The sequence below is a fragment of the Aulonocara stuartgranti genome, assembly GCF_965226115.1.
Source record: "Aulonocara stuartgranti genome assembly, chromosome: 18".
NCBI classification, from domain to species: Eukaryota; Metazoa; Chordata; class Actinopteri; order Cichliformes; family Cichlidae; genus Aulonocara; species Aulonocara stuartgranti.
Genome location: NC_138954.1, coordinates 32221066 through 32238402, shown reverse-complemented (window position 1 = coordinate 32238402; position 17337 = coordinate 32221066). Strand labels below are relative to the sequence as shown.

The following is a 17337-nucleotide window of genomic DNA, read 5'->3' as shown; positions in this document are numbered from 1 at the left end:
ATTAATTTTTTTATGTGTGTGGGCGCGCGGAGTCCTGTCTGTGCTCCTCAACAATAATATTTAACTATTAATCACAGTTTTGCTAAATAAAAGGATCTGGCTTGCATCAGTCACATGATCACATTTAACCAATGATCGCCCTTGACGGCAGAACGCGCTGGTTACGAGCCGGGAACGAGCTCACAAAGAGCACGCGCATTTTTTGCGGTCCGGAGCTGTAGGAGAAACTTAACATATTTCTTCCATACAGACTGATGCGACAAAACCAGTAAGTAGGTGTGCAGCGTACACTGTAGTGTATAGCACACAGGAATGTTAGCTTATTACGTACACGTTGGTAAGCTGTCTTGTTGCAACTGACGAACTGAAACAAACGAGCGTGCTGTGTGTGCAACAGCGCGACAAACATTACCTGTCCTTTTATTAACTGCACAAGTAGTGCTGGTCACAGCTGCTGGCTACCTGTGTAAGGCTGTCATGGGTCTGTAGCTCTGTCACCGTTTTAGGGAACATATTTAGTTTTAAAGTAATTCTCTGGGCTTTTCCTGCCTTTCTGGAGGGATTATATTTCACTAAAAAACGATCTAATATGCATGTCCACATAATTATGCATTATTATAATTATAATATATTAAAAAACACACTGTATTTTACAGAACATACATTAAGAAGTAGATTATATTAGATTTATATTTTAAATAAGACAAAATTTGAATTTTACAGCAGTAAAATTATTGTATCTCTACAGTTTAAAAATGTAATAAGCTTTGCCCCTGCACAGAGTGGATAGTGAAACAAATGGAATCATCATAATGACATTATTTCATATTTATTACTTCCCCCTCCTCATTGCTTTATTATTGTAGCTCTAGTAATAAATAATAATGTAAGGATGCCCATAGTATATACAGTATTCTGAAGAAGGTCTAAAATGTCACTGTGTGTGCATGTGTGTTTTATGTATATGGATTTTTTAAAAGTATTACTCATGATATAACTTTGTCCAGACATGCCTGGTAAGGACATGAGGAGGAAACAGTAGGAGCTGTGTGAGGCTACTAAAGGCAGTGCTATAACATTTTTCTGTCATCATTTTATTATAGATTAAGTGCAAGAGTTGTTAGGTGTGGATAATTAGATTATAGTTTATTGCAATAGCAAGTTGTGCCTTGTTCTCAGATAGACAGCAAGTGGAGAGTGATATATGAAAAGATGGGATGGAAGGAAGAAGAGAAGCAAAGAGTGATTCACAGGCAGAGCCTAAATTATTTCTCACAGTTTTTTGTTGCCTTATGGTTCCAAGCGCTGTCACCAATCTTTGCATTTTGTTATTATCTCATGACACTTGTTTAATCAGCTACCATCCCTCCTATGGACTTTTTAATGTCAACAGTCTCAGATCAACACAGCCCTGCCCTCCAGCACTATCAGCAGCAGGAGCAGCAGAAACCCCTCAACAGCAACATTGTACCCATCAGGTAAAACATCGGCTAAGTTTGCTTTGCCTTGTTGCCCATATTAGATTCTTGATGAATGTGTGTTGTTGTTATTCAGCCTGGTTCAATGTGCCCCTTTTTAACTTTGAGCACCCGCCCCTTTAAACCTCTCTGCACGGCCCTGCTCGAGAGGATGTGGAGGGTGAAGGTAACGGTGGTCCCCGTGGTAATCGGAGCACTAGGTGCGATGACTCCCAAGCTAGGCGAGTGGCTCCAGCAGATCCCAGGAACAACATCGGAGATCTCTGTCCAGAAGAGCGCAGTCCTGGGGTGTATATACGTATATATTAGGAATGCAACGATACTCGTATCGTTGAGCGCTCAGTGGATCCACTGAGCGCTCAACACAGACAGCATCGTCAGAAGGAAAGTTGATCAAATAAATTAAACATTTTGTATTGTTCGATACATATGCGTACCGAACCGAAAGCACTGTATCGAACGGTTCAATATCGATACGAGTATCGTTGCATTCCTAATATATACGTGTGTGTGTAGTCCATTAAGGGGTTTTTGAATATCCCTGGTATATCAGTTACAGCAGTTAGCTGCTTTACAACACACACCCTTTATATAGTTTCGTATTCGTTCTTCTTTGTAAAAGCGCATACTCCCAAAGAATACCACGGTATAAAAACAACTTTGTTCCAACACCCATCACTCAAATTATCAAATCATAGTTTCTATATCCTACAAGAGTGCAGTGTAGACTTTTGATTGGCTTTTTGTATATTTGTGGTATTGGATATGTATACACTCACTCAGTGTGTAGTTCATACGAATTCTATTAGAATCTAGCATTCATTTATTAAACACATTTACTGTATTACTTTTTTTAAGAATATCACTACTGAGCAACAAGTGTTCATTTAATTGTAGTCAATAATACTTTCAGTGTCAGCTGGAGAATACTGACATTTTGTTTACATTTGCTTTTTAATATACAAAACATGTATTCTACATGTTTATCTTTGCAACAACAACAAAAAAAAGACTGTTAGTAGTGTAACTCAATCCTGACTTTTCTAGTAGTCATAAGACAGGGCAAAAAGCATTTTAAATCCCATCCCCAGTTCTTTAACCTTAACAAAAACATCACTCAAAAAAAAAAAAAAAAAAAAAGCAAACAAGCAATTTTACATCATTTTCAAACAAAGTGCCTTATCTCATCAAATCCTTCAAATAAATTAAATTTAACACATTAACAAAAGTCTCATCTTACAGACATCAGTTTTCACATTAATTCTCATCCATTTCATTTCATGAAATTAATGCAGTAACTTGAGCTGATGAAGTGTCTGCTTACATTAGGCAGCAGTGTAAATTCAGTACTCTTCATATGCTGGACAATGAATTTAACCCATCCAGTCCTTACGAATTCATTTTAAACCAACTCCTCTCACTCTCTATTATTTGCTCATCATCCAACCATGAAGGAACCAGTGGCTTTATTTTTCAGGCAGCAGGTTGAAGCTTAGGCATGGCTGACTGGCAGTTGTGTCAGTGAATGGGACATGTGTGGCTGCAGCAGAAGTGGGTCTGGAGTTTGGACTGTGGAAGTAACAAACTCAAAGTTATTCAATGATCATAGATGTCGGTAAATAAGCATGGTTTCTGACAAGGTCTCAGACTTTGATTTTAACAACAATAACTGATTCCCAGTACTGAAAATGGGATTCCTCCAAACTATCAGCAAGTGATGCAGAGATTACCTTAGCTCTGAGTTTCCTGCGTATTGGTAGATTCAAAGACTGATCAGCATAGCAATGACCGTATTACCATCAGTGTTGGGGAGTAACGCAATACATGTACCGCCATTACTCAAAGTCTCTTTTTTTTTTAACTTGTTTTATTAGTTTTAATCTTTTAACTTTATGCATCAAGCAAAAATGTAATTATATGCAACATTCTCTGACTGGAAGAAATTTGTTTAATATATAAACCTATTTTCTGCACATTCCAGCACATAAAATATATATTTTTTTGTGTTTACACTCACTCTTTCAAATAGATGCAAGTAAAACACAGCAGAAAGTAAATAAAATCAAAGACTCGTGGTCCTTTTGCTCTATTTTCACCTGTAAAGCAGGAGTGGAGCAGGCGGAGGGTTACCCTGGTGCAGGTGTGCCGCAGCGGTCAGTGGAAGAATCCGCGAGTTTCTCTGTGTTTCCCATTACGTCGTAGCGCACTCGGTGCTTGCTTGGAAGTTTAGGGGTTTTTTTCGCTGTAAAAAGAAGTTTTCTTCCCACGCACAGCGGACACTAATGTTTTTGTCACTTTTTATGGAATCAAACTTAAAGGTCAGTACTTCCACGCTTTAAACGCTGCACGCTCATACGCTCTCCCGCACTCGATATATTATCCATTGTTGATCTGCAGACAGCTGTTGTCACGAACGTAGCACTTGCTTATATCACTGTCATGAGACATTCTCGCAAAAAAAAAAAAAAAAAAAAAAAAAAATTTCACGGTTTTAGTAACGCAGCGTTCCTACGGGAAAGTAACGGTAATCTAATTACCGTTTTTGCAATAGCAAACCTGTTACTTTACTCGTTACTTGAAAAAAGTGATCGGATTACAGTACTGCCCATCTCTGTTCAGAATACAGTTACTTTGTTCAAATGAATGGATTACACGGCGATACTTTCCTGTTTCATATGTTAGGCTATGCCCTCTCTATTTTTAGTTTTCCATGCCGGTGGACACCCAAACAAAACGCGGATTAAGAAGCTCTAATGTCCGTGTCTCAATCTCGCGGCTCATGTCACCTCTACTTGCGGACCGCATAATGACGAGAAGAAATGTTTTTTTAAGAAATTATTCACAAAAATGATTTAATATGAAAGCATTAGGCAGCGTGTTACAGGCATCGCCTTAAAGAATGTAGCCTCATGGGCAGTGTAGTCCGTGCTGCAGGGAGAATGGACTGCCATACCCGTTATGTGTCTGTGAGCGAGGGAGGGAGAAAAAGAAAAAAGTACGAGCTGTCACGGAGCAGAAAGCGGAGCTGGAAGCATGTAAATATAATAATAACCACTGCAGCCAAGAAGAGTGCCTGACGAGCCCAGTTGTAAGTAAGCTATTAAGACTCAACTGTACACTGTGTTCGTGTTTTCCTCCGAAACAATAAGTTCCGTTGGAGCAGCCTTTCAACCAAAGTAAAGCTAGTTTTCAGCTACGAGCCCGACACGAACCCGACATATTAGCCAGAGTTCCCTTTACGGTTTTACGCCTTTACAGCTCAGAGCCGCGAACCTGTTTTACAAGTGTGGAATAGTTTTCTATACGAGATCGCTGCAAAAAGTGCAGCCTTACCTAATGTCAACCTACTGTTACTCATTTTATATTAAGATTTAAAATCTAGTTGGTATTGGTATGGCAGTAAAAGTAATAAATCACACAGCAATAGTACATTCATGTAGTTGTAAAAAGCATGAGAATATATTAAGTAATCCAAAGTATTGAGAATATGTTACTCTCATTGAGTAACGTAACGGAATACATTACAAAATACATTTTGGGGCATTTATTCTGTCATCTGTAGTGGAATACATTTTAAAGGTAACCCTCACAACACTGCTTACCATCCATATAGGTCAGTGTGGTGAGGAGAGGTGCATCTGGAGAAATATAGGTGGTATACTGGAGATCATCCATCAACGGTGGAGACAGCTGACCAGGAGCAAGTGATGTCATCATTGTTGACTGGGCAGGATTTGGGTTAATGTGCTTCTTTTGACGAGCTCGGCAGTTCTGAAACCAAACCTGTATGAAAGAAGCCTGGATTAATCGCTGGTCTTGGAGTGATGGTTTCCCTTGAAAGCGCAGGGGATTGTTTTTCTTCACACAGAAAAATGTCTAGACATCAACTGTGCAAATACCCTGGATTTCTCACTATTCTCAACTTGAGGGAAAATGAACTTTGCAAGTTCATTATGTTGCTTGCTGGCATTTTAAATTCTGGATTTAGCTCCAGATTCTAACTGTTTACATTAATCCAACAATTAGCGCAAAGCAATACACCAAAAGTTACACCTATGTTTAGGGCTGCTACGATTAGTCGACTAGTCACGATTACGTCGACTATCAAAATCGTCGACGACTGATTTAATAGTCGACGCGTCGTTTAAAGCTTTGTAAGATCCCAAAAGACGCAGGAATAAGTAGTAGGATTTAAGAGTGTAATAACGGACTGAAACAGAAGATGGCAGCACTGCATCTACAAGGATGTCAGCTGCCGTTAAACCCCGAAGAAGAAGAAGCTGTGTCCCAGAATTCATAGCGCAGCCCAGCTCAGTTTCCAACAATGGCGGCAGCTAGTTAGTTTTAAAATTACTCTTATTATTCTTTCTGGGTCACAAAATAAACGTTTAACATATTTTCAGGCGAGAATGTTGCTGTGTAAACTTCAAATATCTGCTCAGTTTATCAAGACACCACATATTTTCAAAAGCGCTCCGACGTTTTCGGAGACGTCTGTTACCCGCTAGCTCGATAGCTAACCGGGGGCAAGGCTAACTAGAGCCGTGAGAACACCGGACTCCCGGCTGTCACTTAGATAACTTAAAAATGTTATTGTTTGGCTTTTTTCAGTATTTTATTTGTTCCTGAGTAAATCGGTTTGGCTGAGATCAAAGTTATAATTTTTACACAGCTGAATAAACGTCAAGCAGACAGCTGATTATCAGAAGTGTGAGATGCTCGAGAATTTACTCCGGTGTCCTGTTATATTTTAGATAGCAAGGAGTTTATTAAACTTCACCGAAACAATCTGCAAATGTCATTAAAATTTAATAAACTATCATCTTGTCTTTATTTTTAGTTAGCACAGACCTTAAACACCTAAAGCTGTAAGCTAATGATAGTTATATAAGAGCAGATGCTGCTGGTGCAATAAACTGTACGTTTTACATCCAATGGATGATGATCTGATTAGTCGACTAATCGCAAAAATAATCGGTGACTAGTCGACTATCAAAATAATCGTTTGTGGCAGCCCTACCTATGTTATGACCAGTTATGAAGAAATCTGACAGTTACTGCGAACTTTAAAATTCTTACAAAAATTGCCACCCACAGAGTTTAATTATGACCCAAAATTTGTTCACTCCAACCAACTAAGCATGCATTATTTCAAAGGGACTGCTAAATTTGCTCACTTAATCCTGTGACACGTTATTGCAGGACCTCCCTGCAGTCGTTTAGTATTGTCATTCAGGTCTGTTTTACCTGAATAACCCTGCGGCTGAGTCCAGTTCTCTCTGCCAGCTTCTGCAGCGTCTGTGCATCTGGGTTGTTATCTTTAGCAAACTGGGTCTGCATCACCTAAACAAGTGGAGATGACAGATGAGTAAATGTTTACATCACTGAAATCTAAGATGGGTTTCACTGTTATTTTAACAGACCATGGTAGCAGAGTGCTATGGTGTTCAAATGCCACTAGAGGGCAGAAAAACGTCAAAATAAGCTGAACAAATATCTGGCTTATATTGTTCTTTCCTCTGAACACACTCAGCAAACAGAGCCCCAGTAACATTCACTAGTCACCATACAATCATACACAGCCATCACTTTAATATTAAAACAGTAACTTAACAGGGTTCTCTCACAGAAGAACAAAGTATTCACTGGATATTAAAAATGTAGACATGAAAAAAGACAAAGTGCTATTATTTTAGTCATCCATGCTAGTGGTTGTACTTGTTGTGACACTTTTAAGTGTAAATGGTCTAATGGCAATGCAGGAGTTAGCACGCAGGAAAAAAAGAAGAAAAAAAAAGTGGACAACACCTGTAACTGGTCCACAGTGAAGCTGGTCCTGGCCCTCTTAGCTGGCTTGGGCAAAATGCTAAGGTCATCTTTGTCTGCCATCTCTTCATTTTTTGGTTGTTCTTTAAGAAAAACAGGATTAAAGGACATTTTAAATGACTGGTCCCATTTCAGGTCAGATGCCCTGCGGACATCACCGGAACACGAGTTCCATCTAGAAGACCCATGTGTTAGAAAGGTGTCTTTTTGTACAGGGTCAGGCTATATTCTTCAGTATGTGTGACAGAGTGGTAACAGGAGGATTCAGCTGTCTCTCTGCAGAGTTTAAGGTTCGGTGTGATATTGTGACAGGCAGAAGCATTCGTGTTAGCAGTACAGATATATTTTCAAAGTGGGTGTTACTAAGAACTTATAATATTTTCATTTCTATCCTTGAGACATTTATTCAAGTATTTGATGTTTGAGTGAAACTAAAATGCCAATGCAAGCAAGTATGGCATTGAACTGTAATGTCTGGAGTATTCTAACCATAGGTTTTTTTGGAAAGACTTCCAAAAAATAGTTTACATGGCAGCAGAAATGACATACCTCAGTAAGATGAGCATGTGGTCTGTACATGACATTTGCTCGTCTTTTACTTAACTTTAAAATTCAAAGTTGAATTTTTTTTTTTTTTTTTTTTTGGGGGGGGGGGGGGGGGGTGTAATATTCATTTCACAATCATTTTACTGTTTGCTGTAATTCAGATCGGACCCTTGTCCATCCATACACTCACTGTTTTCCTTGGCTCGTTTGAGATTCTCCATCATAATATCATAGTGTGGCCGGCAGAAGATTCGATTCTCCAGAAGTCCGCATTCTTCCCCTGTAGAAAGCTGGCGTTTACACGAGGTGCAGGAGAAACAAGCCAGGTGGAAGGTGCTACCTCTCGCCCGACGCACCCAGTCACTAGAATGGATGTTACGCCCACAACGGGCACAGCGAGTCCCATATCGCCTGGAACAGAGGGAAAAAAAGAAAAGAAAAAAAAAATCTGTATTTATCTATGAAAGACTTTCTTCAGGTTTTCAGTCCATCCTTGATACCCCATTTAAAAAAAAAAAGTCATTTACATTTTTTCCTGTACTTAAAATAAAAACAAAAAAGAAAACGAAAACCCTCACCCAAACAAGATTTTGTTAGCGATTATAATGTCTAAGGCATAATCCATTGACATTTTTAGCCTTTCCTGTCAGTTCACTGTACCTACATTGCCTACACGCCCCAGTATGTGTACCAGCCCGGCCCTGACCCTGCATGAGGGCTGATATCAATCATCATCTGAGATCAAAGTGCATGTGTACCTGATCGCAGGTGTGATGAATATAACCAGACAATCCATTTGAAACAAACATATTCTTCTCCAGTGATGCATTTGGGGATAAGCTGCAGCAGCTTGCGCTTCTTATCCCCTAACAAGAGAAGTTGATGTGTCATACGTTATTCGGACTTCCTTAAGAGTCATGTTTTAGTCAGTTGGAATAGTCTCCCTCTGCCAAATATTAACTATTAGTCAAAATTTAAACAGGATGGAAATGACAGGAAGTTTCTAAACAACTGAAAGCAAAAGGCAGCCCAATTGCGAGGTGTTAAATATTTTCACCAGTCAGTCGATTCTGACTAAAATTAATTCATGCACGTAACACACAGATCAGATAGTTTTCTGCTCTTTGATATCATTACTTAAAGACTAGATGTGTACTATAAAAATATGAATATCATATATGCAACAAAATCTTACATTAATTATATTAAAAAATTACCTGGGGGCATAGTCCCCACCTCTTTGCATTCGGAATGGTTTCCTCTGTTAGGATAAGCATCTGGTTAGGTCAGTTTGTTATAGTGTTCTTGTTCTTCTAGCCAAATTGTTTTGTTTAAGCTCATTTTCCATTCCTTCATGTTTTGGATAAAATCTTTATGATCTTTTGGGGTGAAGTGAAAGCTACATTTTTGTAATTGTAAAGCGCTTTGAGGGCCCCAAAAAGCGCTATATAAATGCAATCCATTATTATTATTATTACTACATTTTGAATAGCAAACCTGTGTGTCCTTTCACTGCTTGACAGGAAAAAAAAAAATCATATACCAATAATGTTAAACTATTCTTGAGTCCCAGATTCCCACAGTCTGACATTTTATAAAATTCACATTTAGAATAGAACTAACTGCATATAGGACACAGGTGGTGTGCGTGTGTGATGTACCTGAAGTAGTCGAGTTTGCAGAAAACCTCTTTGTCTCTGATGTAACAGCTCACGTGTCGGCCCAGTGAAGTCTTACACACACTGCATGAGAGGCAGCGCACGTGCCAGCACAGATTATTGACCTAGGATTTCAAATTTTGACAGAGTTTAGAATTATTTAAATACCCTTCCAAAGTATATTCTATCATCATTACTAAAGACCATAGAGGCTCCTGGAATTATTGGTAATGCTTTTATTTTTCTGAATGCAATGAGATATTATTGTTCTCATTTGATAATTAATAAGCCTTTTGTGGTGTGATTCCAATTCCAAAATAATACCAAATGTACATCCAGAGACAGAAAAGCTTTAATGAGCCAAATGAATTTTGACTGCACACTCATCCATTCTGTCCTTATAGACACAGAAGTGTTTAAAACATTTTATTTATTTATTTTTCTTTAATTAATTTTCTACAAAGTTTTTTTTTTTTTAAAGCAGAATAATTATGTTCCTAGTGTTAGAAGTTAGTGTTAATAGAATTCCTTGGAGTACTTTAAAGGACAGTACAGATACAATGAGATTTATGCATCTTAATTTTACAAACACAAATATAAAAATAAAATTAAAAAAAAGTCAATGTATCAGCATTGCCCTCTAAAGCACAAAGAGGACCCCATGCCAAGGGTTCAACAGCTGTACCTTAAGAACTGTGACCCCAATGACAAGGCGATCATAAACCTACGGGCAAAATGAAATACTTTATTTTCTGAGGGTGAAGATTAGTACGAAGCATTAATGTGCTGTGTAAAATTGCAGAAATACTTGTTCTGCTTAGGCTAGCTCATATATTTATATCAGTTTTCAAAATTAATAAACCCTCAAAATGATTTAATTCCTCTTGTAGGACAATCAAATCCACATTTAGCTATAAAGAGAGGCAACTTTGCTGTACAACTCTATTAAAAGAAAGCTGACAAGTGCTGAAAATATCTGAACTACTTTTCCCCCTTTTCTTAGAATGATAACTGGACTGCTTTGTATTAAAACTGGCCTAGTTTGGAAGTGTTGTCAGTGACATTTTGGCCAGACACAGTATGTTAGTTTGACCTTCAGGAGGTATCTGTCCACTATCTCCAGACCGCAGGAGGTGCACACCGGTTTCCCCTGCACACAGACCTCGGTGGGGACCGCAGACGAAGAGGACGAGGAGAGGGAGGACGGAGAGTAAGAGTCCTCATCAAAAATATCATCGGGACCAGAGGAGCCCTATTAGAAATAACAGTCCCCAGAGTAAAAAAAATAAATAAATCAAAATGATTAAAAAGGGACAGCAAAAAAAGAACTTTACACTTTTAAAAATGTCCTCAAATGTGTCACGAAATTTAGGAGCATAAGTCAATTTAAAAATTAATTGCGTTTGTTTTATGTACATTTGCTACTCAAATGCGTACACTCACGCGTGCTCCTTGCAATTTCTGTGTCTGTCTCAAGCTGTTATCCCCACGGGAAAAAGAAAACGCAGTTAATTTGGAAGTGAAACACCTACTGTGTCGCTATAAATATGTCCTTGTTGTAGCTGAGTGAAAACAACCTCCGTCGATGGCGTTTCTTCTTCTGACATGGTGTCAGCCATAAGTCTGGAGTGACGCACTAGCCTGACTGGCACCTAGTAAAAGTTATGTCGTCCTCATATGACAACCATCGAGATTAGCCTTCGCTTTCTATAGGTATGAGTGTACATTTATTTTATTTAAGTAGACATGGGTCCAGTCATGGTGTCGAGCTAAATATTATTTTTATTACGGAAGCCCACACATGACTTAAAATATTCTATTAGCATTGTGGGGAAAAGAGGACGTATATGTTCAATTAGCAGCTCGTGGGACCGCATGTAGAGCGGCCTCGCGCACAGCTGAATTTAATTCTGACTAATTGTGTGTTTAGTAACGCACGTGCACAGGCTAAAGACCACTGTATGCTTGTCACGCTACAGTCTGCACTTGGCTACAGTCTTCCAGAGTCAGGTCACAAATCAGGCTTCCCCCCCTTTCTATTACATTTTTGAAAGTGTAGCTACATGGCGTAGGCTACGAAAATATGAAACGTGGAGGTGCCCGTCTTTATTTTGTATTTATATTGCTAACGTCTGCATGAATAAATATTTATATTTTGTTTTATTTTATTTTATTTATGTACTGTGATGCGGAACTTATGCAAATTGAAGAAAATGTGTCACTTTTTTAGAAGCCTGTACCTGACTTTATCGAAAACAAAAAGTTCGCTGAACCCTCTAACTTCAAATATTGCATTATATTTGGGGTATCTTAAAAGTTCACTAAGCTAATTTAGGTCGCTGGCCCACATTCGTCAATTGTTCATTGTAAATGAGCACTGGGATACAGGGCAGCTGAAATGTAACGAGTCTGTTTGAAAATATTATGTAACTAATTTTCCGAAATAAACATAATAATAATAATAATAATAATAATAATAATAATAATAATAATAATAATAATGATGATGAAAATAATAAATAACTATAAGCTCGTACGAAGTTTGTTTTACCTGTGATTAACTTACAGAATGTGACTTAATGATAGATTTGTACTCACCACGCTGTTGGACACACAGTTAAACATTTTCATGAAGCATCCCCGTTCAGCCAGATGTTCACAGCAGCAGCGGTTCGCTGTTTTACCCTCCTTGTTTTATTAGTCCACCGCGCTTCTGCCGACTCGCCTGCTTTATTGTGACGGTCAGAGGTTTGTTTCTCTTCTTACCACTTGTTGCAAAAAAAAAAAAAAAAAAAAACCGACAGAGAAAGACCGGCGCACCTCCCACTGCGTTAGTCTGAGACCGCCCGCTGTAGCAAGAACTCCATTTCGGGTAGATTGGTTTAAATCGTTAGTGTTAAATTAAGAACAAAAATACTTATATTGATATTGATGAATCGTGAGCTTTAAGGCCTCAAAACTTTAGATATCAATATCAGTCAGTGAAAAATTACAAATTGTTGACTGAAATTACAAAGAAATTACAAAGAAATGAGCCAAAAAGACATTCCCCCCCATTTTTGCTTAAAATATAGGTCCAGTAAAACGAATTTGATTTGGAAAATTCCCATGAGGCAATGTAATATACAGTTATTTACTCGAAAACGACTTTACAATATTGTACTTGGGAAAAATGTTAATATTTGCACGCTGACAGTGTAGAAAGGGAATTTACAGCAGACAGCTTTTCAGTCGAAAACATCTAACCCAGGATTTTATATGGAATCACAAGATTTCGGTTTATATCATTTAGTTTATTTCTCATAACCTGGAAAAAAACATACTGCAACACTTTGAGAAAATCTTCTTAAAAAATGAACCTTCATAAATCTTTTCTTGTGAGAGACACTTATAGGTTCAGTTAAGCCCAGCCGGACTTTATCACCACTCTTCATCTTTTCCTTCCTTGTCATTAGGGACCTAAAGAAAACATCACAGGTTGTGTTTGGGCGCTGAATTATATTTATTTAGACATCCACACCATCTGAGCAGCTGCTAAAGTTGTTGATTTAATCCTTCGAAACTGCTCACAGTACATTAGAACAACAGTTTTAATCAATTCAATTAAGTGACCCTGCTGTTCTTTTGCTGTGCAGCATTGAAATACAGTGTGTCTATATTTATAACTACAAATAAATATTGAAAGTTAAGCTATTTATTGCAATACTATCACAACACTTTCATGACTTTTCATGTACCTTTTATTGTCCCCTTTAAAAAAGAGATGTGCCCCCCACATACACACATCCATTCTTTGACGATTACCTTATGAGACATTAAGTAAAGATGAAGGCTGACCAGAAATTGGGGTCGAAAAAGCATGAATGAAAACATTCTCAGAGGGCACTTTCTGAATAGAGAATCAAGAGGCAGGTCAAGAATTCCTTCGGGTCTTATCTGCATATGCAACCCAATACCGCAGCCCACTCAGACTTCTAAAACTGTATCTTTGACGTGGAATTTATTGGCTTGATGTGTGCTTAACCCTGAACAGAAAAGTCTGCTTTTAAAAACTGTAATGTGAAATATGAAAGTAGCAGCACCACAAAACATTCAGTTATTAATGGATGTCATCTGGACCTTTTCTGAAATAGCTATAAGAATGTACGAACATATTAAATGGAACGGTCTTTGTCAGCACTTTCTAGGAACATAAACTTGTTAAACTGTCTAACAGACGGAGTATTGTATCTTTGTCATAAGATGATACTATCATTAAAATGAACATAATAACTTTTTCAGTGAAACAGGCATTTCTGATATTTTCTTGCCCTACTGGAGGAATGGCGAGTAACATTTGTGCAGTGGTTAGCACTCTTGTCTCTCGGCAAGAAGGTTCAAATCCACCATGTGACTGGGCCCTTTCTGTGTGGACTTTGCATGCTCTCCCCGTGTCTGAGTGGGTTCCATCCAGGTGGTCTGGCTTCCTCACACATTCCAAAAACAACCAAAAAGTTGAATGGGAGGCAGAGCTAATTGGTGATTCTAAATTGCCCATAGGTGTGAATGTGAGTGTGACTGTGTTAGCCCTTTGACAGACTGACCTCTCCAGGCTGTACCCTGCCTCTTGCTGGATGGATGGATGGAACTTATCATCATATCATTATAACTTCAGAGTACACCAAAATGACAGATAATGTTGTAAAAGGTTAAATCTAATAAAGTTCCTGTCTTTTTGTGTCTAGGAGTAATTGTAATTGGACAAACTCTTGAAAAATGGCCTAACCTCCCTGTCAGCACCCAATGTAGAGACCCAAAACATAACTCTACTGTAACTCATCTCTCTCTCTTAAACACACACACTGAAGCTGATGTAAGAGGATGTTTATCTCCCAGTGATGCTGATTACAGACATGCAAACCCTTACTTACTTCTTCTCTACAAATCTGAATGGAACTGAATGGTTCAGCTCCTCCAAAAAACAAACCAAAACTGCCCTGTTTGCATTTGCATGACATCTGACATTAAATTTGAAAATTTATAGTCGGACAGTCAGCGTGTGGTAACTCTAATAAAATCTTTGTAGCACAATTAGTTTGATCTTGCTTTTCTTTCCTTTCACTTTAAATATCCACTTTAAATGTTCTGCCAAAATTAGCTCAGGCTAATGAACATTTAGTAAAACTACAGTGTGTTCCATGCTAAGTCAAAGCCATGAATGGCTATCATTCTTAAACAGAAAACACTGTTTTTGCAAAAGAGTTACCCCCTGCACCTACTACAGCTTTCTTCAGGCTTTATTTATTTTATTTGCAGCAATATGCATTAATCTCATGTCAATGAAGCTTCCGTATGACTGTTCCCACCACTAACACATGACCCTACGCTGTGTTCACTGCATCATTCCATGTCTGGCACTGATCACCACCTGCACTCATGTATATATCTTTCTACGTAGCACTTTAATTCTTATTCTTATTTTTATTTTTTCATGTCTATTTAAGCGTAATTTATGACAGTATGTTTGCACTGAAGCACTGCAGCAATTTCCTAATGTTGTAAACCTGCTCAACATTTGGCAATAAAACCCTTTCTGATTCTTATTCTGATTCTTCCAGTTGAGGACATGTGAGATGTTCTCAAACATTTATACTCATACATACTATGATTTACTGCAAAACTGCATCAACACTATGCAAGCAAATGTTTTATTTGTCTTAATGTCACTGTAAAATATTCTAATAACTACTGGCCTCTGTGCAGGAACAGAAGCCCAGTGCCCTGTCCCCCTCCCCTACACAGTGACAAGTTTACTGTCATTAAGTCAGAGTTCGTGAGCAGTGGCAGTGTTTGTCAATGGGCTTGGTTTCCCTCTTTGGTCATAAACATCCCAGCATCATAAAAACACACAGTTATTTTTGGTTTAAGGCAGCTTTTGCTTTTAATTTGCACGTGACATGCTATGGCTTATCTCACTGCTTGGAAGTTTTCTCAGTACGGGTGTGTCTCTGTACATCTTTGTGTGTTTGTGTGCAAGTTTATCTGAGATGATTTAGCTGAATGTCAGAGAGTTGCTGCTGAAAGATCAGTTGGGACTGCGTGCATCATGGCTGCTCACTGAACGTGTGGTTGAGAGAGGAGACCACCTTCCTCGCCAACTGCTAGGTTTCCATAGGTTATCTGACCCCTGGCAGGAAGTGTTGTGACAGGTATGGATGGAAGAACATGACTGGAAGACGGTGGTCCTTTCATTCTGTACACCGGAAACTCTACAAACGGTTACAATTAGGAAGGGCAGCACTTTGTGTGTGCGTGGATATATATGTGTGTGTGTGTACCTCTTTAGAAATCTTTGTGGGGACCAAAAACTGGAATTTTACTATACTTGTGGGGACCAAAGGTCACTTTGAGGACAAAAGTGCCTGTCCTCGTGAGTTTGAAGGCATTTTTGAAAGTCAAAATGTGGTTTTAGTGTCAGGGTTACAGTTAGGTTATGGTTTAGGCTAAGGGTTAGGGTTAATCCTTCATTTTTGATGGTTAGGATAAGCATTATGTCAATTACATAACCTCACTAAGATATAAAAATGAGAATGTGTGTGTGTGTGTGTGTGTGTGTGTGTGTGTGTGTGTGTGTGTGTGTGTGTGTGTGTGACAGAGAGTGGCAACAGTTGCCTCAAGGCGCTTTATATTTTAAGATAAAGACCCTTCAATAATGCTTCCAGAACGCCAACAATCAGATGAGCAAGCACTTGGAGATGGTGGAAAGGAAAGACTCCCTTTTAACAGAAGGAAACCTAAGGCAAAGCTGTCTGATTCCACAGACAGCCTGAAAGCTGAAGGCTCTGCCTCCCATTCAACTTTTAAATATTCTAGGAACAACAAGTAAGGCCGCAGTCTGAGAGTGAAGTGCTTTATTTGATCAATATGATAATATTAGGTCTTTAAGATAAGATGGGGCACAATTATTCCAGACCTAGTATGCATTGAGAAGGATTTTAAATTCAATTCTGGATTTAACAGAGAGCCTATAGAGAATGCAGCGATAGAACGGGAGAAATATGCTCTCATTTTGATGCGTTGAGAGGTTTTGAACATTTTAGTTTAGTTTAGGGTAATGGCTGACGTTGGTTTTTAAATTCTTTAAGTTTTAGTTGATTTAGTATCACAAGATTATTGTTGACTAAATCTAAAGTTAATTCAGTTTACTTAAATATGTAGTGTTTACAAAGCCTCTTATTTTCCTTGACATCAAATGCAAAATGTGTCCGTATGTCTACGCTTCTCTTCCCCACAAACATCGATGTTTTGTCATGTTTCCATGAAAAACAGTAAGCATGGGGGTAAGGTCGCTGACATACATTAACAGTATGAAATTAACAAGTGATGTGATAGTTTTGAAGCCACACAACAGCTACCTAACGTTCAGAGCACAAGGTTCTTGGTATGTTCACCAAATGCAAAGTTTTTGTGACACGTGATTATTATATGGCTTATTAGTATGACACAAATTTGTGCGTGTCAAACCTTTTCAACTTGGGTGAAAAATTTGCGTAGCTCTCCAGGTGGGGGTTAGAGAGAAGTGAGCAGAATAATAGGATTCATCATAAGTTAAAACAAATACACTACTACAACCTCCTTGTTCTGTTGGCTGCTGAGCTGCATATTCATGGGTTTCCAACATGACTGTATTCAAATCAGTAATGGGTGGTGAAACTTTGCTTGTCATTTAGTGTGAACATCACTATACAAGTTTCTCCAAATGTCTCAAGTCCACTTTTTTTACTTTTGGACCAAATGTCTGAAATGTCTGCTCCACATATCAAGCCAGATTTTTTATTTTCCAGGTAATT

At 38.4% G+C, this 17337-nt stretch overlaps 2 protein-coding genes across 7 annotated transcripts in view; one reads left to right on the top strand and one right to left on the bottom strand.

Moving 5' to 3' along the window:
- The first annotated feature begins 32 nt into the window (after positions 1–32).
- Positions 33–17337, top strand: part of LOC309694289 (uncharacterized protein) — a 38073-nt gene continuing 20768 nt past the window's right edge. For 3 of the 5 annotated variants that reach the window (XR_014272837.1, XR_014272838.1, XR_014272839.1), the window contains exons 1-2: positions 33–268; positions 1394–1478. Coding sequence is in view for 1 of the 5 variants with exons in the window: in XM_082514247.1 (XP_082370373.1) it covers positions 255–268; positions 1358–1478 (135 nt within the window). In the remaining 4 variants the exon portion in view is untranslated. Of the gene's footprint in view, positions 269–1357; positions 1479–5091; positions 5173–17337 lie in introns of those variants that run through there. The other 2 variants (XR_014272840.1, XM_082514247.1) reach the window with 2 other exon arrangements.
- LOC309694286 (LIM/homeobox protein Lhx8-like) lies at positions 2353–12496 on the bottom strand. Of its 2 annotated transcripts, none has more exons than XM_082514244.1 (8): positions 12107–12496; positions 10602–10760; positions 9512–9633; positions 8041–8261; positions 7287–7387; positions 6726–6821; positions 5081–5261; positions 2353–3047 (listed from the first exon to the last, which is right to left on the bottom strand). In XM_082514244.1, the coding sequence occupies exons 1-8, from the start codon at positions 12137–12139 to the stop codon at positions 2971–2973; spliced, it is 990 nt and encodes a 329-aa protein (XP_082370370.1). In that variant the 5' UTR covers positions 12140–12496; the 3' UTR covers positions 2353–2970. The 2 variants fall into 2 exon arrangements, with proteins under 2 accessions (XP_082370370.1, XP_082370369.1); XM_082514243.1 differs by lacking the exon at positions 12107–12496 and adding an exon at positions 11041–11945.